This window comes from Microcaecilia unicolor, chromosome 5 (assembly GCF_901765095.1).
Source record: "Microcaecilia unicolor chromosome 5, aMicUni1.1, whole genome shotgun sequence".
NCBI lineage: Eukaryota > Metazoa > Chordata > Amphibia > Gymnophiona > Siphonopidae > Microcaecilia > Microcaecilia unicolor.
Genome location: NC_044035.1, coordinates 192,971,264 through 192,995,712, shown reverse-complemented (window position 1 = coordinate 192,995,712; position 24,449 = coordinate 192,971,264). Strand labels below are relative to the sequence as shown.

General features: G+C 49.1%; 1 protein-coding gene across 1 annotated transcript in view; it reads right to left on the bottom strand.

Moving 5' to 3' along the window:
• CFDP1 (craniofacial development protein 1) overlaps positions 1-24,449 on the bottom strand; it is a 669,081-nt gene that overhangs the window by 419,829 nt on the left and 224,803 nt on the right. The window contains 1 exon segment of the mRNA XM_030203683.1: positions 21,513-21,753. Coding sequence (XP_030059543.1) covers positions 21,513-21,753 — 241 coding nt within the window.

Here is a 24,449-nt window from a genome sequence, read left to right as displayed (position 1 = left end):
TTAATGAACTGGCAAAACCCCATGTTCCTAGTCCTCTTACTGTTTGAATGGTTTAGGCTCAAACTTTGCCAAACAAATGGCAAAAATCAATTTACAGCGATGTTGAGGCTGCTGTAGTTTCTAAGCTAGTTGGCCTTTCAGGTTGATTTTTGGTAGGTGTACTAAATGCACGGCTGTAATGAGGCATTCCAATTTGCAGCACTTTCCTTCAAGTGGTTGAAAAATTATAAGCGTTCAAAGTTGGCATAAAAAGCATTTTTGCCCATTTTGGGCTATCTTTGATGCCCTTGATCTCCAGTGGGACAGCTTCAATATTCTTTCTTTTAGCACCATTAGAAAGAGCAGAATTCCTTCTATCAGAATATGTAGTTTTCATTTTGGAGTCTCTTCATATAAGGATTGCAAAAATGCCCTCAAATGTTTGCGGGCAGCAGCCTGTGATTTCTTCACTACACCCTTGATACAAGTGTAGTAAAAGTGATTCTTCTTTCAGAAAGCACCAATTTTTTAAAATAAAGAACACATTATGTTATAAAACTGTATTCAAGAAAACTAAAAAACAGGAATGTTTTTTAGGATGTGGAAGGATGAGGCCAGGTTTCATAACAGGTTTAAAGAAAACTGCAGTCAGTTAGGATGACCGACTTGGCCAATTATGATTGGTGGACCCTGTTGCAAGGCGTCTGAGTGTCTGTTGCTGGTGTTTCTTCACCCTTGCTACAGTTTGACCTCTTAGTGAACTGTAGGCATCAAAGTAAGCCTAGCAACAGACACTCAGGAGCCAGGAGGTACCAGAAGCATACAATTGGGCAATGAAACAAACAATTCTGCCTTGCAACAGGGTTCACCAATCATAATTGGCCAAGTCTAACTGGCTAAAGAAGTTTTCTTTAAACATTATGTTATAAAACTGTGTTCAAGTAAACTAAAAAACAGAAAGATCAGATGAATTTCCACTTTGCTCAGTTGGCTGTTCAAGTACATCAGAGTGTCATTTACTGACATACAATAAAAATAAAGGTTTGAAATTAATTGAAGAGCTTCTGCTTGATCAACAGAAGTTGTTACAAGAGCGTTCTGGTCAACTTTTCGATGCTGGATCAACTATTTGCCTTCATCATGAACCTGCTGTAACCCATTTTCCAAAGGTGGTCATAATGCAAAAAGGGGCTTAAGAGTGCTGGATGACACACTAGCAGCCTAGCTAAAGGCCTTAACAAGCAAAATATTTGTGCCGGGTCAGAAACTATGTCCATCTTGTCGAAAAGACGTCAGTAACAGAGCTGCTGATTCTTTATCATCATCAACAACAGCAGATGATGAACACAGTGACATTTCTGGCAAGTTGAACACAAGTTTGACATCTCTTGGTATTTCTCCATTAAAGTTCAAAAAAGTCAGCAAGCGTGATGTACGAGGCTACACCAAGCGCAAAATCAGGCGATTGCAAAATACTTTGAGTCATCATCTTGCAGTTGCTGGTGGCTTAGACCTAAATGAGTTTGAAACTCAACCTTCTACCAGTCAGAAATGTGACAAATGTTCTGATTATGATGACCTGCTAAACGAGTTGAAAAACAAAGTCCAAGTTTCAGCAAATCATGCAGAAAAACTGCAAATACTAACTTTAGCACAAAACAGGTGGTCTATTGAAAGAACTGCCTCAGAATTCATGGTTTCAACTAGAATGGTTAAAAAAGCAAGAAATCTGAAATCAGTTTGTGGAATTCTGGCAAAACCAGACAAGAAGAAAGGTAAAGTTTTACCAGAAGAAACAGAAAAAAAAATTCTTGGCTTTTTTGAAGATGATGAATTCAGTAGACTGTGCCCAGGGAAAAAAGATTTTGTCTCTGTCAGAACTGGCACTGAAAAAATTCAAATGCAAAAGCGCTTGCTGCTTAGCAATCTAAAAGAAATGTATGTTGCATATCATACTCGAAATGGGCCAGAAGTGGGTTTTTCCAAATTTTGTGAGCTAAGGCCAAAATGGTGTGTCACTGTTGGCTCATCTGGTATGCATTCAGTATGTGTTTGTGTCATTCATCAAAATGTGAAGCTTATGCTTGCTGGAAGCCATCTGCTGAATGAAGATTACAAAGCACTGATGGCTAAAACTGTGTGCAATTTGGAATGCAAAGAATGCATGCTTCACAGGTGTGAAATATGTCCAGGTAAAGATGTGCTTGAAAATTACCTGACAGAAGTGTTCAGTGATGCTGACCCAGGTGAAACAATCGAGTTTAAGCAGTGGGTTCATACAGATCGCACCACACTGGAGACCAAACAGATGTATGTTGATGATTTTGTATCTGAGCTTGCATTGAAAGTTTCAAACCTGTCAATTCACCATTACATTTCCAAACATCAGACACAATACTTAAAAACTGTTAAAGAAAACCTAAATCCTTGTGAAATTGTTGTTCTCTTGGACTTTGCTGAAAACTACTCCTTTATTGTCCAAGATGCTGTTCAAGGTTTCCACTGGGAAAACAGTCAAGCTACACTGCATCCATTTGTTGTGTACTTCCGTGATGCTTCAAGTGAAATTCAGTGCATAAGTGTTTGCATAATAAGTGACAGCTTGCGGCATGATGCAGTTGCTGTACATGCATTCTTGGAAAAATTAATCGCGTTCTTGAAAAGCAAAATTGGAGAAATAAAATATGTAACATACTTTAGTGATGGCTCAGCTGCACAATACAAGAACTTCAAAAACTTTGCCAACTTGTGCTATCATCAAACAGAATTTGGAATAAGTGCACAGTGGAATTTCTTTGGCACAAGCCATGGCAAGTCACCATGTGATGCCATAGGTGGTACAACAAAGCAACTAGCTGCTCAGGTTAGTTTGCAACAACCTAAAAATAGTCAAATTCTCACAGCACAAGGCTTGTTTGAATTTTGTGATCAAAAAATAAATAAAATCAAGTTCATTTTTGTTTCCAAGGATGAAATTGAATCTTCAAGATCTGCACAAGAGGAAAGATTCAGTAAAGCTTCCACAGTTGCTGGAACTCGTGAAAATCACCAGTTTATTCCCATTGACTTGAACCAAATTTCAGTCAGTAGAGTGTCAAATGATTCCTCCTCATTTGTTGTCAAACTTTGTCAGTCAGATGGCCCAGTGAGTGTACCTGGCATAAATGTGTCTCAACTTCAGCCTGGGCAGTATGTTGCCTGTGTTTATGACAACAAATGGTGGATTGGCAATGTCTGTGACACATCATTTGAAGAACATGATGCCTTGGTCAACTTTATGCATCCATGCGGGCCTGCACGATCATTTCATTGGCCTAGCAGAAGAGATTCTTGTTGGATTTCTGAACAGCATATTCTAGCAGTTCTTCCAGTACCAGCAACTACAGCACTTGGACGACAGTATACATTTCCAGAAACAGCAGTGAAACTTATCAGTGAAAAATTCTTGTCACTTCAGCACTGAGGTTTTACTTGGGAACCATTAAGACACCCCCATTAGGCTTGAGAAACTAGGCAAAGACAACCAAATGAGGCTTGGGAACCTCAAGTAAGATGCCCACCTTCAGGCTTGGAAACCTGTGCCAAGTGGCTGGACTTGCCTGGCTATCGGGCGTGACCTCTTGGCGATGAGGTTGCCACTTCCTATTGAATTGGTAGTGGCGTAGCCACCATGGACCAATGCATGCTTAAAGCAACTGAGTGACTTATACAGCAGTTAGAAACATCGATGGGCCCTATATCCGTTTCATCTATTATTCAACAATACTGGCCAAAAAACACTTTTTTTGCAATCCTTATATGGAGAGACTCCAAATTGAAAACTACATATTCTGATAGAAGGAAATCTGCTCTTTCTAATGGTGCTAAAAGAAAGAATATTGAAGCTGTCCCACTGGAGATCAAGGGCATCAAAGATAGCCCAAAATGGGCAAAAATGCTTTTTATACCAACTTTGAACGCTTATAATTTTTCAACCACTTGAAGGAAAGTGCTGCAAATTGGAATGCCTCATTACAGCCGTGCATTTAGTACACCTACCAAAAATCAACCTGAAAGGCCAACTAGTTTAGAAACTACAGCAGCCTCAACATCGCTGTAAATTGATTTTTGCCGTTTTTTTTGGCAAAGTTTGAGCCTAAACCATTCAATAAGTAAGAGGACTAGGAACATGGGGTTTTGCCAGTTCATTAAGCCCTAAAAGTAGTGCAGGTTCTCCAAATATTCCCCTTGTACTACTAAAACTTCCAGTTTTACAGCTTCTGGAAGTTGGCCCAAAATGTCATTTTTGCTCAGGCGACATTTTGCAACCCTTTACTTGAGGTCCCCTAGAACCTCCAATTTTTAGTCTTTTGAACTAAAATTTTGCACAGCTTAGTTTTGTATCATAAAGAAACTATGTACCAAATTTCATCAAAATCTGAGATGGTGAGGTGGGGACCCCTGGTCCACTTGACACGGAATGCAGGCCCATCTTGTGGATATCTTCAATTAAGTCTCTGTCCATTTTTCTTCTGACTGTGAAGATGACCTGTATATTACACCAAGGTAAATACATTTTCTTTTCCCTCTTACCAGTTTAACCCACAGCACTTCTTCCTTACCCATATGTCCTGCAGTTCTGTCACTTTGATATTATTCTTAACATATAACGCCACTCCTCCACCCTTCTTTCCTACCCTGTCCTTCCTGAATAGAGTATAGCAAGGTATAACTATATCCTAGGCATGGTTCTCCAAGAACCATATCTCTGAGACCGTCACTATATCCAAGTCAGCTTCTATCATTGCAACATCTAGATCTAGGCATTTGTTTACTATACTACGGGCACTGGTATAAGGCTCTCCAGATGATACCCTGTTTTTCCCTTTCTATAGGGGTATTTAATGTCCTACCTTCCTGAAGATTGTTACTGACTTTAGGGCTTTTCTCACCCATCCTCAGCAAATTTAGTTTAAAGCTTTCTTTAGTACTTTAGCCAGTTTGTTACTGAAGACACTTCGGGCACGATGCACTAAAGACTCGTTAAAGCCCTTTCCTTATTGATTCCCTTAGCGAATCGGTAAGGAACGGGCATGCATCAAGGAATAGGAATGCAAATGAGCTGCTCGTTGTAGCTCACTTGCATTCTCTATTCCGTTGTTATACAGTTGGCCAGTTGAGCATGCACAGAGCAGCCAAGCATTATGCTGGCTGCTCTGCGCATGCACAATACGCCTCCCTGTGCAGCCCGAAGACGCCGCATTGCTCACCCCCTCCGATGCGGCTCAACAGAGGACAGTGCAGTTGAGGACGCTCAGCTAAACGCGTTGTGATTGGCTCAGGGACTTCCAGGTCTCAGCTGAGTGAAGCACTGCCAAAAAAAGACGTTTTTATTATTGCAGGGGGGAATGACAGCCAAAATGGACGTTTTTATGGATGAGCGTCCATTTTGGCCGTCATTCCCCCCTGCAATAATAAAAACATCTTTTTTGGCAGTGCTTCACTCAGCTGAGACCTGGAAGTCCCTGAGCCAATCACAACGTGTTTAGCCGAGCTAAACGCGCTGTGATTGGCTCAGAGACTTCCAGGTCTCTCAGCTGAGTGAAGCACTGCCAAAAAAGACGTTTTTATTATTGCGGGGGGGGGGGGGGGGGGGGGGGGGGGGGGGAAGGTGATGAGTAGGGAAACTTCTTCTTCAGGGTTCAGTAGCAGGGTTAAAGACTGCGAGGGGGGGGGGGGAATGACGGTTTTTTTAAGCGGAGCATTTTTTTGTTCCCCCGATTTTTTTTTTGTTACTTTGGGCCAAGTTTTATCCCACGCAGCCCCAACGAGAGGTACAGACCTCTGTTAGATTTTCCAGCGTTAAGGCAATCGGAAAAGGTTAGTGCATCTCATTACAACAGGGTTTCTACACAATTTGCTCATCTGCATTCCGTTTTCGTTAGCTGCTACCGTCGTCGGAAAAAATTCTTTAGTGCATGCCAGGGTTTACTAATGGCTCGTTAAGGGCTTGTTAAGTTTAGTGCATCTGGCCCTTCGTCCCTTTCTTGAAAGATGGACACGATCTCCGCTCAGTAGCTCTTGGAAAATCATCCCATGGTCAAGGAAACCTAAGCACTCGGATTGGCTCCATCCACACAGCCACACATTTAGCTCCAGGATGCGAGCTTCTCTCATTCAGCCTTTACCTTCAACAGGAAGAATTGATGAGAACACACCTAGATGCTTTACCTTTTGACCCAGAGCCATGAAGTCATGTTTGATATATTCAGTAGAATACCTAGTAGTATCATTTGTGCCCAAATGAATTAGCAGTATAGGATAGTGGTCAGTAGGCTTGATGAGTCTACGCAATCTTTCCACTACATCTCGAATTTTGGCAGCAGACAGCACAACTCCCTGGACATCATATCTGGTCGGCAGATGGGCGCCTCAGTACCCCACAGATGAGAATCACTGACCACCACTACATTTCACTTCCTATTGGCCACCTATCCAGCAGCCTTAGGATATTTGATCTTTGTTTCCTCCTGTTCCTGAGATGTTTTCAGTTCTTCTATCTCCAGGGCTGTGAATTGATTGTTCAGTTCAACAGAAGATAGAGTTAGGGAGTTAATTTTGCAGGATTTGTTGACCTGTGTCCAGCTGTCCTCTTTCTGCACAATGTTATAATTATGATGTTGCTCAATTTGCCAGCTTTCCTAATTTCTGTAAACATTTCTTTATCTATCTGTTCGTTCTGTCCTGGCGGATGGTAGAACGCCCTACTATTAAACTCTTTCCCTTCACAAATGGAATTTTGATCCACAAGGATTCCACACTGCTATCTATTTCATATAGAATGTTTATTTCATTTAACTCAATTCCCTCTTTAACATACAGCGACCCCCCCCTCCCAATTTGACAGCGAATGCTACATACCTGTAGAAGGTATTCTCCGAGGACAGCAGGCTGATTGTTCTCACTGATGGGTGACGTCCACGGCAGCCCCTCCAATCGGAATCTTCACTAGCAAAGTCCTTTGCTAGTCCTCGCGCGCCCGCATGCGCGGCCGTCTTCCCGCCCGAAACCGGCTCGAGCCGGCCAGTCCAGTATGTAGCAAGACAATACAAGGGAAGACACAACTCCAAAGGGGAGGCGGGCGGGTTTGTGAGAACAATCAGCCTGCTGTCCTCGGAGAATACCTTCTACAGGTATGTAGCATTCGCTTTCTCCGAGGACAAGCAGGCTGCTTGTTCTCACTGATGGGGTATCCCTAGCCCCCAGGCTCACTCAAAACAACAACCATGGTCAATTGGGCCTCGCAACGGCGAGGACATAACTGAGATTGACCTAAAAAATTTACCAACTAACTGAGAGTGCAGCCTGGAACAGAACAAACAGGGCCCTCGGGGGTTGGAGTTGGATCCTAAAGCCCAAACAGGTTCTGAAGAACTGACTGCCCGAACCGACTGTCGCGTCGGGTATCCTGCTGCAGGCAGTAATGAGATGTGAATGTGTGGACAGATGACCACGTCGCAGCTTTGCAAATTTCTTCAATAGAGGCTGACTTCAAGTGGGCTACCGACGCAGCCATGGCTCTAACATTATGAGCCGTGACATGACCCTCAAGAGCCAGCCCCGCCTGGGCGTAAGTGAAGGAAATGCAATCTGCTAGCCAATTGGATATGGTGCGTTTCCCCACAGCCACTCCCCTCCTATTGGGATCAAAAGAAACAAACAATTGGGCGGACTGTCTGTTGGGCTGTGTCCGCTCCAAATAGAAGGCCAATGCTCTCTTGCAGTCCAATGTGTGCAGCTGACGTTCAGCAGGGCAGGAATGAGGACGGGGAAAGAATGTTGGCAAGACAATTGACTGGTTCAGATGGAACTCCGACACGACCTTTGGCAAGAACTTAGGGTGAGTGCGGAGGACTACTCTGTTATGATGAAATTTGGTGTAAGGGGCCTGGGCTACCAGGGCCTGAAGCTCACTGACTCTACGAGCTGAAGTAACTGCCACCAAGAAAATGACCTTCCAGGTCAAGTACTTCAGATGGCAGGAATTCAGTGGCTCAAAAGGAGGTTTCATCAGCTGGGTGAGAACGACATTGAGATCCCATGACACTGTAGGAGGCTTGACAGGGGGCTTTGACAAAAGCAAACCTCTCATGAAGCGAACAACTAAAGGCTGTCCTGAGATCGGCTTACCTTCCACACGGTAATGGTATGCACTAATCGCACTAAGGTGAACCCTTACAGAGTTGGTCTTAAGACCAGACTCAGACAAGTGCAGAAGGTATTCAAGCAGGGTCTGTGTAGGACAAGAGCGAGGATCTAGGGCCTTGCTGTCACACCAGACGGCAAACCTCCTCCATAAAAAGAAGTAACTCCTCTTAGTGGAATCTTTCCTGGAAGCAAGCAAGATGCGGGAGACACCCTCTGACAGACCCAAAGAGGCAAAGTCTACGCTCTCAACATCCAGGCCGTGAGAGCCAGGGACCGGAGGCTGGGATGCAGAAGAGCCCCTTCGTCCTGCGTGATGAGGGTCGGAAAACACTCCAATCTCCACGGTTCTTCGGAGGATAACTCCAGAAGAAGAGGGAACCAGATCTGACGCGGCCAAAAAGGAGCAATCAGAATCATGGTGCCTCGGTCTTGCTTGAGTTTCAACAAAGTCTTCCCCACCAGAGGAATGGGAGGATAAGCATACAGCAGGCCCTCCCCCCAATGCAGGAGGAAGGCATCCGATGCCAGTCTGCCGTGGGCCTGAAGCCTGGAGCAGAACTGAGGGACTTTGTGGTTGGCTCGAGATGCGAAAATATCCACCAAGGCGGTGCCCCACGCTTGGAAGATCTGGCGCACCACTCTGGAGTTGAGCGACCACTCGTGAGGTTGCATAATCCTGCTCAGTCTGTCGGCCAGACTGTTGTTTACGCCTGCCAGATATGTGGCTTGGAGCACCATGCCGTGCCGGCGAGCCCAGAGCCACATGCTGACGGCTTCCTGACACAGGGGGCGAGATCCGGTGCCCCCCTGCTTGTTGACGTAGTACATGGCAACCTGGTTGTCTGTCTGAATTTGGATAATTTGGTGGGACAGCCGATCTCTGAAAGCCTTCAGAGCGTTCCAGATCGCTCGCAACTCCAGAAGATTGATCTGTAGATCGCGTTCCTGGAGGGACCAGCTTCCTTGGGTGTGAAGCCCATCGACATGAGCTCCCCATCCCAGGAGAGACGCATCCGTTGTCAGCACTTTTTGTAGCTGAGGAATTTGGAAAGGACGTCCCAGAGTCAAATTGGACCAAATCGTCCACCAATATAGGGATTCGAGAAAACTCGTGGACAGGTGGATCACGTCTTCTAGATCCCCAGCAGCCTGAAACCACTGAGAAGCTAGGGTCCATTGAGCAGATCTCATGTGAAGGCGGGCCATGGGAGTCACATGAACTGTGGAGGCCATGTGGCCAAGCAATCTCAACATCTGCCGAGCTGTGATCTGCTGGGACGCTCGCACCCGCGAGACGAGGGACAACAAGTTGTTGGCTCTCGTCTCTGGGAGATAGGCGTGAGCCGTCCGAGAATCCAGCAGAGCTCCTATGAATTCGAGTCTCTGTGCTGGGAGAAGATGGGACTTTGGGTAATTTATCACAAACCCCAGTAGCTCCAGGAGGCGAATAGTCATCTGCATGGACTGCAGGGCTCCTGCCTCGGACGTGTTCTTCACCAGCCAATCGTCGAGATATGGAAACACGTGCACCCCCAGCCTGCGAAGTGCTGCTGCTACTACAGCCAAGCACTTTGTGAACACCCTGGGCGCAGAGGCGAGCCCAAAGGGTAGCACACAGTACTGGAAGTGACGTGTGCCCAGCTGAAATCGCAGATACTGTCTGTGAGCTGGCAGTATCGGGATGTGTGTGTAGGCATCCTTCAAGTCCAGAGAGCATAGCCAATCGTTTTCCTGAATCATGGGAAGTAGGGTGCCCAGGGAAAGCATCCTGAACTTTTCTTTTACGAGATATTTGTTCAGGGCCCTTAGGTCTAGGATGGGACGCATCCCCCCTGTTTTCTTTTCTACAAGGAAGTACCTGGAATAGAATCCCAGCCCTTCTTGCCCGGATGGCACGGGCTCGACCGCATTGGCGCTGAGAAGGGCGGAGAGTTCCTCTGCAAGTACCTGCTTGTGCTGGAAGCTGTAAGACTGAGCTCCCGGTGGACAATTTGGAGGTTTTGAGGCCAAATTGAGGGTGTATCCTTGCCGAACTATTTGCAGAACCCACTGATCGGAGGTTATGAGAGGCCACCTTTGGTGAAAAGCTTTCAACCTCCCTCCGACCGGCAGGTCGCCCGGCACGGACACTTGGATGTCGGCTATGCTCTGCTGGAGCCAGTCAAAAGCTCGCCCCTTGCTTTTGCTGGGGAGCCGCGGGGCCTTGCTGAGGCGCACGCTGCTGACGAGAGCGAGCGCGCTGGGGCTTAGCCTGGGCCGCAGGCTGTCGAGAAGGGGGATTGTACCTACGCTTGCCAGAAGAGTAGGGAACAGTCCTCCTTCCCCCAAAAAATCTTCTACCTGTAGAGGTAGAGGCTGAAGGCTGCCGGCGGGAGAACTTGTCGAATGCGGTGTCCCGCTGGTGGAGATGCTCTACCACCTGCTCGACCTTCTCTCCAAAAATATTGTCCGCACGGCAAGGCGAGTCCGCAATCCGCTGCTGGAGTCTATTCTCCAGGTCGGAGGCACGCAGCCATGAGAGCCTGCGCATCACCACACCTTGAGCAGCGGCCCTGGACGCAACATCAAAGGTGTCATACACCCCTCTGGCCAGGAATTTTCTGCACGCCTTCAGCTGCCTGACCACCTCCTGAAAAGGCTTGGCTTGCTCAGGGGGGAGCGCATCAACCAAGCCCGCCAACTGCCGCACATTGTTCCGCATGTGTATGCTCGTGTAGAGCTGGTAAGACTGGATTTTGGCCACGAGCATAGAGGAATGGTAGGCCTTCCTCCCAAAGGAGTCTAAGGTTCTAGAGTCTTTGCCCGGGGGCGCCGAAGCATGCTCCCTAGAACTCTTAGCCTTCTTTAGGGCCAGATCCACAACTCCAGAGTCGTGAGGCAACTGGGTGCGCATCAGCTCTGGGTCCCCATGGATCCGGTACTGGGACTCGATCTTCTTGGGAATGTGGGGATTACTTAATGGCTTGGTCCAGTTCGCAAGCAATGTCTTTTTCAGGACATCGTGCAAGGGAACAGTGGACGCTTCCTTAGGTGGAGAAGGATAGTCCAGGAGCTCAAACATTTCAGCCCTGGGCTCGTCCTCCACAACCACCGGGAAGGGGATGGCCGTAGACATCTCACGGACAAAGGAAGCGAAAGACAGACTCTCAGGAGGAGAAAGCTGTCTTTCAGGGGAGGGAGTGGGATCAGAAGGAAGACCTTCAGACTCCTCGTCAGAGAAATATCTGGGGTCTTCCTCTTCTTCCCACGAGGCCTCACCTTCGGTGTCAGACACAAGTTCACGAACCTGTGTCTGCAACCTCGCCCGGCTCAACTCAGTGGAGCCACGTCCACGATGGGGGCGTCGAGAGGTAGACTCCCTCGCCCGCATAGGCGAAGCTCCCTCCGCTGACGTAGTCGGGGAGCCTTCCTGGGAGGTGGCCGCAGTCGGCACCGCACGCGGTACCGACGTCGGGGACCTCACCCCGGGCGATGGGCCAGCCGGCGCCACGCTCGACGGTACCGGAGGCGCAAGAACCGCCGGTACCGGAGGGGTAGGGCGCAACAGCTCTCCCAGAATCTCTGGGAGAACGGCCCGGAGGCTCTCGTTCAGAGCGGCTGCAGAGAAAGGCATGGAGGTCGATGCAGGCGTCGACGTCAGAACCTCTTCCGGGCGTGGAGGCTGTTCCGGGCTGTCCAGAGTGGAGCGCATCGACACCTCCTGAACAGAGGGTGAGCGGTCCTCTCGGTGCCGATGCCTGCTGGGTGCCGACTCCCTCGGCGACCCAGAGCTCTCGGTGCCGACGCGGGGAGGAGACCGGTGTCGATGCTTCTTCGACTTCTTCCGAAGCATGTCACCGGAGCTCCCCGGCACCGACGAGGAGGACGTAGAATCCAGCCGTCGCTTCCTCGGGGCCGAGGTCGAAGGAGGTCGATCTCGGGGGGGCTGTACCGCAGGAGCCCTCAGGGTAGGGGGAGACCCACCCGAAGGCTCACCGCCACCAGCAGGGGAATGGACAGCCCTCACCTGCACTCCTGACGATGCACCACCGTCCGATGACATCAGCAGACGAGGTCCCGGTACCACCGACGTCGATGCAGCTATCCGATGTCTTGGCGCCGATGCAGAGGGCCGATGCCTCGATGCACTCGATGCACTGGCGGCCGAGGATGAAGGTCTGGACGCTGACGACGTCGATGCACTCGATGACCTTGGTGTCGATGCCGACGAAGAGCCCGAGAACAAAACGTTCCACTGGGCCAATCTCGCTACCTGAGTCCGCCTTTGTAACAGGAAACACAGACTACAGTTCTGAGGACGGTGCTCGGCCCCCAGACACTGAAGACACGACGAGTGCCTATCAGTGAGCGAGATTACCCGGGCGCACTGGGTGCACTTCTTGAAGCCGCTGGAAGGCTTCGATGTCATGGGCGGAAAAATCACGCCGGCGAAATCAAAATCCGAAATGGCGAATTTGAGCACCAAAAAGTTTTAGGGAGAAAATCTCGACCGAGGCCAAAAGAGGCCTACCCCGACGACGAAAGAAAACTTACCGGGGCAAAGACTGAAAAATACGGGAAGGGACAAACGAAGCCCGGGGGGCTTCCGGAGCACTTCCCAACAATTTTTTAAAGATTTTCCGAAGAAAACACACGTCAACGAAAAAAGGACGCGCGAGGTCGACTTTCCGGGGCTCGACACGGCGAAAACACGACCGTACCGAGTGCGGACAAAAGAAGACTGGCCGGCTCGAGCCGGTTTCGGGCGGGAAGACGGCCGCGCATGCGCGGTGCGCGCGGGCGCGCGAGGACTAGCAAAGGACTTTGCTAGTGAAGATTCCGATTGGAGGGGCTGCCATGGACGTCACCCATCAGTGAGAACAAGCAGCCTGCTTGTCCTCGGAGAACTACTCTATCACTGCGGTATAATTTGTACCCTTTTAACACAGTGTCCCGTTGATTATTCTCCTTTCACCAGATCTTTGAGATGCCTATTATATCTACCTCTTCATTTAGTGCTATATAAGCCAAGTCTCCCATCTTATTTTTTTTTTAGGATTATAGCATTTGTATATAGACACTTCAAACTGTGTTTTTCCCTTGCATCTACAAGATGCTTTGAAGCTGATAGGGATAATTTGCAGTCTTTACTCTGTTCTTCCATTAAACACTCCTGGCTTTCTTTCACTATTATTGAAACCTCTCTATAGGGATTCCCTAAAGATCCTGTTTCAATAGAATCCTTTAAGGATACTGAACACTAAACCATGCACTCTTGGGCAACGGTCGTTCCCCCCCCCCCACCACCACCACTTTTAATTTAAAATCTGCTCTATCTCCTTTTTAAAAGTTAGCGCCAGCAGACTAGCTCCATCCAGGTTAAGGTAAAGTACATCCTTTCGCAACAGGCTTCCCCTTTCCCAGAATGCTGTCCAGTTCCTAACAAATCTAAATCCCTCATCCCTGAACCACTGTCTCAACCATACATTAAAACTTCAGAGCTCTGCCTGCCTTTTGGGTCCTGCGCATAGAACGGAGCATTTCTGAAAATGCTCCCTGGAAGATTTCAGCTTTCTCACTAACAGCCTAAATTTGGCTTCCAGAACCTCCCTCCCACATTTTCCTAAGTCATTGGTACCCATATGTAACAAGACATCTGCCCCCCCCCCCCCTCCGGCACTACCTACAATCCTATTTAGGTGTTGTGTGAAGTCCACCACCTTCGCACCAGGAAGGCAAGTGACCAGGCATCCCTCACGTCCACCTGCCACCTAAATATCTACGTGCCTAATGAGCGAATCACCATCTACAACAGCTGTCCTAACTCTTCCCTGCTGAGTAGAAGCTCCTGGAGAAACATCCTCAGTGCAAGAGAATATTGCATCCCCTGGTGGGCAGGTTCTGACTACAGGATTATTTCCTACTTCCCCAGGGTGATTCTCTCCTTTTAGGAGAGCTCCCTCCTCCAAGGCGGCACAGGGGCTGGAGATGGGACTTCTCTACAAAGTCCTTGTAGGCCTCCATTATGTACTTCTGTCTCCCTTAGCTTCTCCAAGTTTGCTACTCTAGCGTGAAGAGAATGACTCATTCAGAGAGCTAGGAGCTCTCTGCGTTGAGCACACACATATAACCTCTCACCAACTGGGAGATAAGCATACATATGACATTCAATGCAAAAGTCAAGATAGCACCCCTCTTGTTGATAGACTACGTCTAAGTATTATAGAGTTGTTTAATTAAAACTTTTTAAGGTGGTAGATGGAAATGGCTTACTAAATAAGCATTAATTAGGGTATGAAAAGATCTAACTAATTACAGATGTAGCTAAGTTAGCCCAGAGAGAAAAAGCTTGATCATACAATAGCTGTCACTAGGATCTGCAAATGTCAGTGCTGAATCAATAACACCTAAATATCAAAAATTCTAGACAGTCTGGATGAAAAGTTCAAAAAGAAAAGGCTTAACATTTGGCTGAGGAAGTGATCCCCAGACATCCAACATGCTACTGTTTTGTTTGGGTTCAAGACCAGTTTATGTTAGGATAACCATAATGCTAAGGAATTTAGACAATGTTGTAAAAGCTGCAGTTTAATGTTAATTGGAGATGTAGGGAAAAATCAATAAGATGTCATCAACATTAAAAATAATTTAATGTCAAAAGACTGAATAAAAGTAACTAACGGACAGAGGATAGATGTTGAAAAATAAAGAAAAAAGAATAGAACCTCAAGAAACTAAACAAGGAGAAGATGTGGCACCTGAGAATGTTACCCTGGTTCATACATATATCTAGAAGAGACCTGAACAACCCAAAAACAGTCCCTGATATCCTGTGTCAGAGAGATGTTGTAACAAGAGTGAATGGTTGACCAGGTTGAATACAGCGGAAAGTTAAAAAAAAATAACTAGGGCAGTGTCTCCTGTATCTAAGATAGAGTGTAACTTGCTAAGGAAAGCAGTTAGGTTCTTACCCTGATAATTTTCTTTCCTTTAGTCACAGGAGATTAATCCATTAACTGATGGGTTGTATCTGCCTACCAGCAGGTGGAGATAGAGAACACTGAAAGCACATGGTGTTCTTGGACACCCAACCCCCTCTGCCTTCAATATGTGAAATTTCCAAAGCAGAGTGAACAAAAAAGGCAATATAACATAAACTTTCCTCAAAGAGAACAAACACCCCAGAACCAGGGCACTAACCAAACAAAGAAGGGACGTTATCAACCTTTTGCAATAAAAACAGCATGTAGAAACTCTGATAGCTTGTCTTCAAGTACTCCTGATGAGGCACAATGTCTGTATGCAACATCTGTACAAAAACTAAAGTCAGTCAGGGAGGGATCATGGATTCATCTGCTGTGACTAAAGGAAAGAAAATTATCAAGGTAAGAACCTAATTTTCCCTTTCTTGTCATCAACAGCAGATGAATCCATTAACTGATGGGATGTACCAAAGTACTCTCTAAGTAGGGTGGGAACAGGCAACTCCGCGAGCAAGCACTTATGCTCCAAAATGCACATCCTGCCACGCTGTCACATCCAACCTGTAATGCCGCACGAAAGAGAACTGAGAAGCCCAGGTAGCCACATGACAGATCTCCTGAAGAGAAAAAAACACCCATTTCAGCCCACGAAGAGGACATTGCCATCGTAGAGTGCGCTTTAAACGCTTCAGGCGGTGACCGCCCTGAAAGCAGATAAGCAGAAAAAATGAGTTCCTTAAGCCATCGGGCTATAGTGGCCTTAGACGTCGGAAACCCCCGTCGGGGACCTGCCAACAGAACAAATAAATGATCAAAATTCCTAAACTCATTTGACATCTGCAGATACTGCCACAGAGCCCTGCGGACATCCAAAAGGCACAATTGCCCAAAGGAGTCCGGAAACTCCTCCTTAGAGAAGGAAGGAAGAAAGATGGGTTGGTTGAGGTGAAAAGCTGAAACCACCTTAGGCAGAAAAGAAGGCACCATACGAACAGTTACCCCCAGATTCCGAGAACTGCAGAAAAGGATCCCGACAGGAAAGAGCCTGAAGATCTGATACTCTTCTAGCCGACGTCATTGCCACTAAAAAAAACTGTCTTGAGAGTCACATCCTTCTCAGAAGCCCGTTTAAGAGGCTCAAATGGAGATCGCTGGAGCGCCTTCAACACGAGCCCCAGGTTGCAAGCTGGACAAGGCGACCGCAAAGAAGGACGGCGACGAAGCACCCCTCTGAGAAAATGGAGAATATCCGGATGAGCAGCAAGGCACAATCCGGAGACTTTCCCCCAGAAGCAGGCCAACACTGCCACTTGAACTCGAAGGGAATTGTAGGCCAGGCCCTTTTGTAGCCCGTCCTGCAAAAAGTCCAGCAAAAGTGAGACTGTCGCAAGAGTCGGTGAGATAGACTTTGGCGTACACCACGCCTCAAAAGTGCGCCAGATCTGAGCATAAGTCGCAGAGGTAGACCGCGTGCGAGCCTGCAAGAGTGTGGCAATAACCTTATTAGAATAGCTCTTGTCCCTCAATTGCGCCCTCTCAAGAGCCAAGCCGTAAGACAAAAGCGGCAAGGATCTTCCATAGTAACTGGACCCTGAACTAACAGGTTCGGAACCTGAGGCAAAGGAAGATGCGCGTCCACCAGCATCCGCCGGAGATCCGCGTACCACGGACGCCTTGGCCAATCCGGAGCGATGAGAATCACCAATCCTCGGTGCAGACGAATCCAAAGTAGAACTCGCCCTATCAAGGGCCAAGGAGGGAACACATACAGGAGGCCCGAGGGCCAAGGTTGAGCCAGAGCATCCAACCCCGCCGAGCGAGTATCTCTCCTTCTGCTGAAAAAGCGAGGGACTTTGGCGTTTACGTTAGACGCCATGAAATCCAAGCCTGGAGTCCCCCATTTGGCACAAATCTGAAGAAAAACTTTGTCTGCCAGTTCCCATTCCGCCGGGTCGATTTGATGTCTGCTGAGGAAATCGGCTTGCACGTTGCTCTGACCGGCTATGTGAGCCGCGGACAGCATCTCTAGGTGGCGCTCAGCCCAGTCACAGATCTGAGACGCCTCCGCAACCAGGGCCCTGTACAGAGTGCTGCCATGGCAATTGATGTAGGTCACTGCTGTTGTGTTGTCCGACGAAACTCGGACAGGAAGACCCTTCAGCGTCCTGTGGAAGGCCAGAAGAGCCTGAACTATCGCTCTCAGTTCCAAGCAATTGATGGACCAACCTGCTTCCGCGGTGGACCCCAGACCCTGAGCATAGCGTCCCCGGCAATGAGCTCCCCAGCCCGAAAGGCTGGCATCCATTTTCACCAGACACCGAAAAGGCCAGTGGCATCCTCTAACGCAGCCTGCTGTCGGAAAGCCACCAATCCATAGTGCGCTGGGCTGCAGGAAGCCACCGTAGTCTGCACTGGTATTCCTGGGAAATCGGAGACAATTGCTGAAGCAGAGCAAGCTGCAGCAGTCTCATGTGAGCTCTCACCCAGGGAACCACCTCTATGGTGGCCGTCATCGATCCCAGGAGCTGAACAAAGTCCCAAGCTCGAGGGCGAGGCATCCGCAGGAGCAGGTGGACCTGATTCTGAAGCTTGAGCTGCCTGCTGTCGGGAAGAAAAACGAACCCCAAAGCCGTGTTGAACCGGATCCCCAAATACTCGAGAGACTGAGAGGGGGTCAGGTGACTTTTGGGCATATTGACTACCCAGCCCAGAGTCTGAAGAACTGTAACAATTCTGGCTGTGGCAAGTCGACTCTCGTCGGCCGAATCCGCTCTGATGAGCCAGTCTTCGAGATAAGGGTGGACTCTGATACCCTCTCACCTGAGAAAGGCAGCCACTACCACCATGACATTGGAAAAAATCTGAGGGGCAGTCGCCAGGCCGAAAGGCAAGGCACGAAACTGGAAATGTTGGCTCAATACCACAAACCAAGATGGGATATGCAAGTACGCTACCTTGAGGTCCAGAGACGTGAGAAAATTTCCTGGCTGTACCGCCGCAAAGACAAAGTGCAAGGTTTCCATGCGGAAGTGTCGCACTCCTAAGGCCTCGTTGACTCTGCGTAAGTCGAGGATAGGTCTGAACAACCCGCCTTTTCGAGGCACCACAAAATAGATGGAGTACAGACCGCAGCCGCGTTCGGCGGGAGGAACTGGAACCACCACTCCGAGCTTCAGCAACACCTGCAACATCTCGTATACCGTCATCCGCTTGACGGCAGTGCCGCATCAGGACTCCCAAGAACGCGTCTCCTACTGGGACGGCAAATTCTAGCCGGTAACCTTCTCTGATCAGCTCTAGGACCCACCGATTCGAAGTAATCTTGGTCCACTCCTCGAAAAAGAGGGCGAGATGACCCCCCTACTGCAGGAACCGACGAGTGGACCGGCGCCCCATCATTGTGGAGGACGCCCCTGAACTCCTGGACGTTGCCAGGACGATGACGCGCGTTTGTCCAAATGAAAGGAGTTCCCAGCCATGACTAAAGCATCCACTTTAAGCATCCCAAAGAGGGTCAACTGACTTTCCCTCAGGGGGTAAAGGTGACACATAGCCCTGACCACCTTCAAGGGACCCTTAGGGTCAGACCATTGAGTTGAAATAAGCTCTTGGATGGAAGCATGCACGGGAAAAGCCCGAGAAGGCTTCTTAGTGCTAGCCATCCTAGGATTAATAGAAGAGGCAGCGCCCTCGGCAGGATCTTCAATACAAAGGGCCTGTAAGGCATCAGAAATGAGAGCTGGCAGCTCGTAGCGGTGGAAAATCCGAACCACTTTAGGGTCATCCAATTCCTGTGGCAAGCAGCCACCCTCATCTGGATCATCAGTCCGTGAGGGCCTGCCAGACCCCTCAGACTTCCTGAAACTAGACCACGGGGGAGCAATTCTCCTTTGCTCCCTATCCTCTCCTCCCATCCATGTACATCGAGTCTCCTCTTTCCCCTGCCCTCCCCTCCCCTCCATGTCCAGTGATTCTCCTCTGCCCTCCCCCACCATCCATGTCCAGCAATTTCTCCTCTCTCCCCTGCCCTCCCCTCCCATCCAGCAATTGTCCTCTGCCCTGGCCAGTGACTTGCCCCAGCTCCCACCTGCCCCCCAGTTCCAGTTCCAACCCCAGCCCCACCTGCCTGCCCTTTTCTCCCACAACATCCCCCTTTCCGTTCCTGCTGCCCTGCGTTTAAATCTTTTATTTTACCTCAAGTCGCAGCAGGCTCGCCTCCAGCTTTCCCTTCCCTCTCAGTGTCCCGCCTTCCTCTGATGTAATTTCCTGTTTCCGTGAAGGTGGGACACCGAGGGGGAATGGAAGGCTGGAGGCGAGCCTGCTGCTTTCACTGCCGCCGCAACTTGAAACAAAATAAAAGATTTAAACGCAGGGTTGCAGGAAGGAAAGGAGGGCTGTCGGGAAGCCGAGGGTGGGCAGGTAAGGACCGAGAGCTGCCTGTAGCTGGGGCTGGAATTGTGAGCCACTCAGCAGTGGTAAGCATGGCTTGTGGCGCCCTCCAGAGGTCGGCGCCCCCCTGCCATGCTTACTGTGCTTACTGGTTTGCGCCGGCCCTGTACAAGACCAGGCTCAGCACAAGACCAACGCACAATCCTCCCGCACTTGTTTGACAGGTCCGGGCTGTCAAAAGCCCGACATGTCAACCAGGGGCTGGTGGTCTGTGGGATCTTCAGACCCACCTCCAAAAAGGTGAGGCCCTGGTGGTCTAGTGCCTCCCCAAGCCCTCACAACCTCCCCCCCAAAATAGCGACACGGGAAGTCCCTTATATGGTCAGGATGCACTGGGCAGGACTGGGCACTGCCATTTTGAAGGCAACGCTGAACAAGAGGGAGTGTGACACTCCCTCCTCCAAAAAGGAGGTATGAGGGGAGGGGACCGCTACACTACCAGGGCAGGTAGAGGGGTAGAGGTGGGAGCCTTGAATTACGGCTATGTCATGCAAGGTTCCGCTTTAGGAGTTACGGACCGAGAAAGGGATCTGGGAGTCATCGTGGATAGGACGTTGAAATCTTCCGCTCAATGTGCTGCGGCAGCTAAGAAGGCGAACATAATGTTGAGTATTATTAGGAAAGGGATGGAAAACAAGCACGAGGATGTTATAATGCCGCTATATCACTCCATGGTGCGACCGCACCTGGAGTATTGTGTTCAGTTCTGGTCGCCTCATCTCAAAAAAGATATAAAGGAATTGGAGAAGGTGAAGAGAAGGGTGACGAAAATGATAAAAGGGATGGGACGACTACTTTATGAGGAGAGGTTAAGAAGGCTAGGACTCTTTAGCCTGGAGAAAAGGCGGCTGAGGGGTGATATGATAGAGGTGTACAAAATAATGAGTGGGGTAGAGCGGACAGATGTGAAGCGTTTGTTTACGCTTTCTAACAATAATAGAACCAGGGGACACAAGATGAAATTAGAATGTGGTAGGTTTAAAACAAATTGGAGAAAGTTTTTCTTTACTCAGTGCCTGGTTAGACTCTGGAACTCATTCCCGGAGAAGGTAATGACGGCAGCTGGCCTTGCTGAGTTTAAAGGGGGTCTGGACAGATTCCCGAAGGAAAAGTCCATTGATAGTTATTAAATTTTGGGGTTTTGCCAGGTTCTTGGGGCCTGGATTGGCCGCTGTCGGAGACGGAGTGCTGGGTTTGATGGACCTTTGGTCTTTTCCCAGCATGGCAGTGCTTATGTACTTATGAGCCCAGTTAAGCTACTAGGGATCTCTTTTGTGTTTGGGGGGGTTAGGGGGGGCTAGAGATCCACCGGACCTCCAGCCCCCCATACCCTCACGCCGGGGAGGGGTTTGGAGGTACGCCGGACCTCCAGCCCTCCATATTGTTATTTCGGGGAGAGGTTGTGGGGGCTTGGAGGGGTACTAGGCCACTAGGGCCTCAGTTTTGGAGAGGGGTTCGGGGGTGCAAAGGACCCCCAGGACATGGTGGCAGCCCAGGCTGCCTGACTCTGACAGGTGGGGGGTGTGGGGGCGGGAACAAAGCCTTAGCCGTAATGCCAGCTCTGAGCTGGTGTAGGTTTAATGTGTTATTCCACCCCTACATTCAGAGCGCTGTGCTCCGATTATAGGGGTGGAATATCGCAGAGCTCATTTAAACATAATTTAAATGAGCTCTGCTACTGCTCCTGTACACCTGAGATTGATAAGCTACCAAAATCTATTACAGTACAATTTGCCAACAGAACATGCCAAACCTTTTCCAGCCATGTACTGAACATATCCATCCCCATATGCATAACTGTCAAAAGAGCTATGCACACAAAGATTGTGTGTTGTGGCAGACCCTTCCAGTCCCCTATGTTCCATACACAGTGGCAGTCTACTCTCTGCTTCATCAGTCTTCTCCCCTGCCATCTTTCTCCCTTATGTACTGTACCTCTTTTTCTTGTGTGCTGGGTGACACTTCTGGAGAAGATGCCTTTGGTTTCTTTCCCACATCCTTGAGGAAACTGGCCCAGAGATCATCAGCTCTCTTTTTCGTCTCCTCTTCTGCAACCGCAACATCTTTGTCCTGCATCAATTGCACTGTCTCTACCACTTTGCCATCAGTTGTCACAGAATCTGTATTAACTTGATCTTTTTTTGACTCTAAAATGAGGCCTCCTTTTCTCCTCTTCCTAAAAATAAATTAAAAAAGGAGTACTGTAACATAAAACAACAAAACAAAAACAGAGGTTTCCCTTTGTGCTGTCACAGAATCTGTATTAACTTGCTCTTTCTCCCGACTCTAAAAGGAGGTTTCCTTTCCTCCTCTTCCTAGAAATAAATTAAAAAAGGAGTACTGTAACATAAAACAACAAAACAAAAACAGAGGTTTCCCTTTGTGCTGTCACAGAATCTGTATTAACTTGCTCTTTCTCCCCGACTCTAAAAGGAGGTTTCCTTTCCTCCTCTTCCTAGAAATAAATTTAAAAAGCAGTAACGTAGCATAAAACAACAAAACAAAAACAGGTTTCCCTTTGTGCTCTGTGAGGGAGGAGAACCCATAAAGTGCTCCAGACCACACTGAACCAAACAGGCACATTTACTAATTCTCCGGAAAACGCTCTCCCGTTGTATTAAGAGATGAAAACAATTAACTGCAATGAGCTCCCATGGCCATTGTTTTCATTGATTTCTGTTTCTTCTCAAATTTTCCAAGCAAACAATGTATGTCCAATGTGTAACTACTTAGGCCAGTGATGGCGAACCTATGGCACGCGTGCCAGAGAGGGCACGCAGAGCCCTCTCCCTTGGCACGCGCACCATCGCTGGTCTGCCCACTCTCCCTCCCTCCCAGCACCAGGCCTGCCTCCCGCCCTCCCTCCAACCAAACAAGCAATCATCAACCCGCCCGTCCTCCCTCCCTCCCAGCACCAAGACCCCCCCCCCCCTCTCTTAAATTTTAAAAGCGTACCTCCTGGGAGTTCATTCAGGCGGCGTGCATCGGCAACAAAGCGCGTGTTCTTCGCTCGGCGCACCTTCCTTTCTGTCTCTCAAGCTCTGGTCCCGCGGGACCAGAGCTTGAGAGACAGAAAGGAAGGCGCGCCGAGCGAAGAACACGCGCTTCGCTGCCGACGCACGCCGCCTGAATGAACTCCGAGGAGGTACACTTTTAAAATTTAAGAGGAGAAGGGGAGGTTCCTAGTGCTGGGAGGGAGGGAGGGAAGACGGGCGGGCGGGTTGATGGTTGCTTGTTTGGTTGGAGGGAGGGCGGGAGGCAGGCCTGGTGCTGGGTGTGAGGGAGGGAAGCAGGCAGGCCTGGTGCTGGGTGGGAGGGGGACCTGATGTTGGGAGCTGGGTGGGAGGGAAGCCTGATGGTGGGTGCTGGGAGGGAGGGAAGCCTGATGGTGGGTGCTGGGAGGGAGGCCTGATGTTTGGTGCTGGGTGGGAGGGAAGCCTGATGGTGGGTGCTGGGTGGGAGGGAGGCCTGATGGTGGGTGCTGGGTGGGAGGGAGGCCTGATGTTGGGTGCTGGAAGGGAGGGAGGCCTGATGGTGGGTGCTGGGAGGGAGGGAGGCCTGATGGTGGGTGCTGGGAGGGAGGGAGGCCTGATGGTAGGTGCTGGGTAGGAGGGAAGCCTGATGGTGGGTGCTGGGTGGGAGGGAGGCCTGGTGTTGGGTGCTCGGTGGGAGGGAAGCCTAGTGGTGGGTGCTGGGTGGGAGGGAGGCCTGGTGTTGGGTGCTGGGTGGGAGGGAAGCCTGATGGTGGGTGCTGAGTGGGAGGGAGGCCTGGTGTCGGGTGCTGAGTGGGAGGGAGGCCTGGTGTCGGGTGCTGGGTGGGAGGGAGGCCTGATGGTGGGTGCTCAGTGGGAGGGGGAAGCCTGATGGTGGGTGCTGGGTGGGAGGGAGGCCTGGTGCTGGGTGCTGGGTGGGAGGGAGGCCTGATGGTGGGTGCTCAGTGGGAGGGGGAAGCCTGATGGTGGGTGCTGGGTGGGAGGGAGGCCTGGTGCTGGGTGCTGGGTGGGAGGGAGGCCTGGTGCTGGGTGCTGCCGGGTGCTGGGAGGGAGGGCAGGGGGGAGAGGAGGGTGGCTGGACATTTGTGGCTGGAGGAGAGAGGAGGGTTGCTGGACATTTGTGGCAGGAGGGGAGAGGATGGTTGCTGGACATGGATGAAGGGCAAGAAATGAAGAAGAAAGGAGGAAAGTAATGAAATAAATGGAAAGGAAGCCCTGGAAACGGAGTTAAGAGAACAGATAGAGAGCAGCAGAATCAGCGACTAGAACCAATATGGATAGAAAAACAAAATCACCAGACAACAAAGGTAGGAAAAATCATTTTATTTTCATTTTAATGTTTGGAATATGTCGAGTTTGAGAATTTACATCTGCTGTCTTATTTTGCACTGGGTATACTGGAGCTGTAACAGCTTACAGAAATGATTTATAATGGAAGAAAATCATGTTATTTTTTTCTCCTATACTAGTATAATATTTTCAATGATGTCTGTTTATATGCGCCATGGCTGGTGTAAGGGGTGTGGCTATCATAGGGATGGAGTCATATGTGGTGACCCCGCCCATAATGAGTACCGGCACTTTGCGATAAATAATTCGATTTTGGGTGCTGTTTGGGCACTCGGTCTCTGAAAGGTTCGCCATCACTGCCTTAGGCTAAAGTTCAAACTCAACTCACTCGTAATGTCAACACATTCTACTGAAAATGCTTCTTACTGCATAAGTCAAGAACAAAGGTGAGCAGTATGAGTAATAACACCTTTCCATAATGCTGCCAATAATACAAATATTTAACTAAAATTATTTATGTATACCCTAGTGGAAAGGAGGGGATAGGGGAGATATGATACAGACATTTATATACTTCAAACAAATTAAT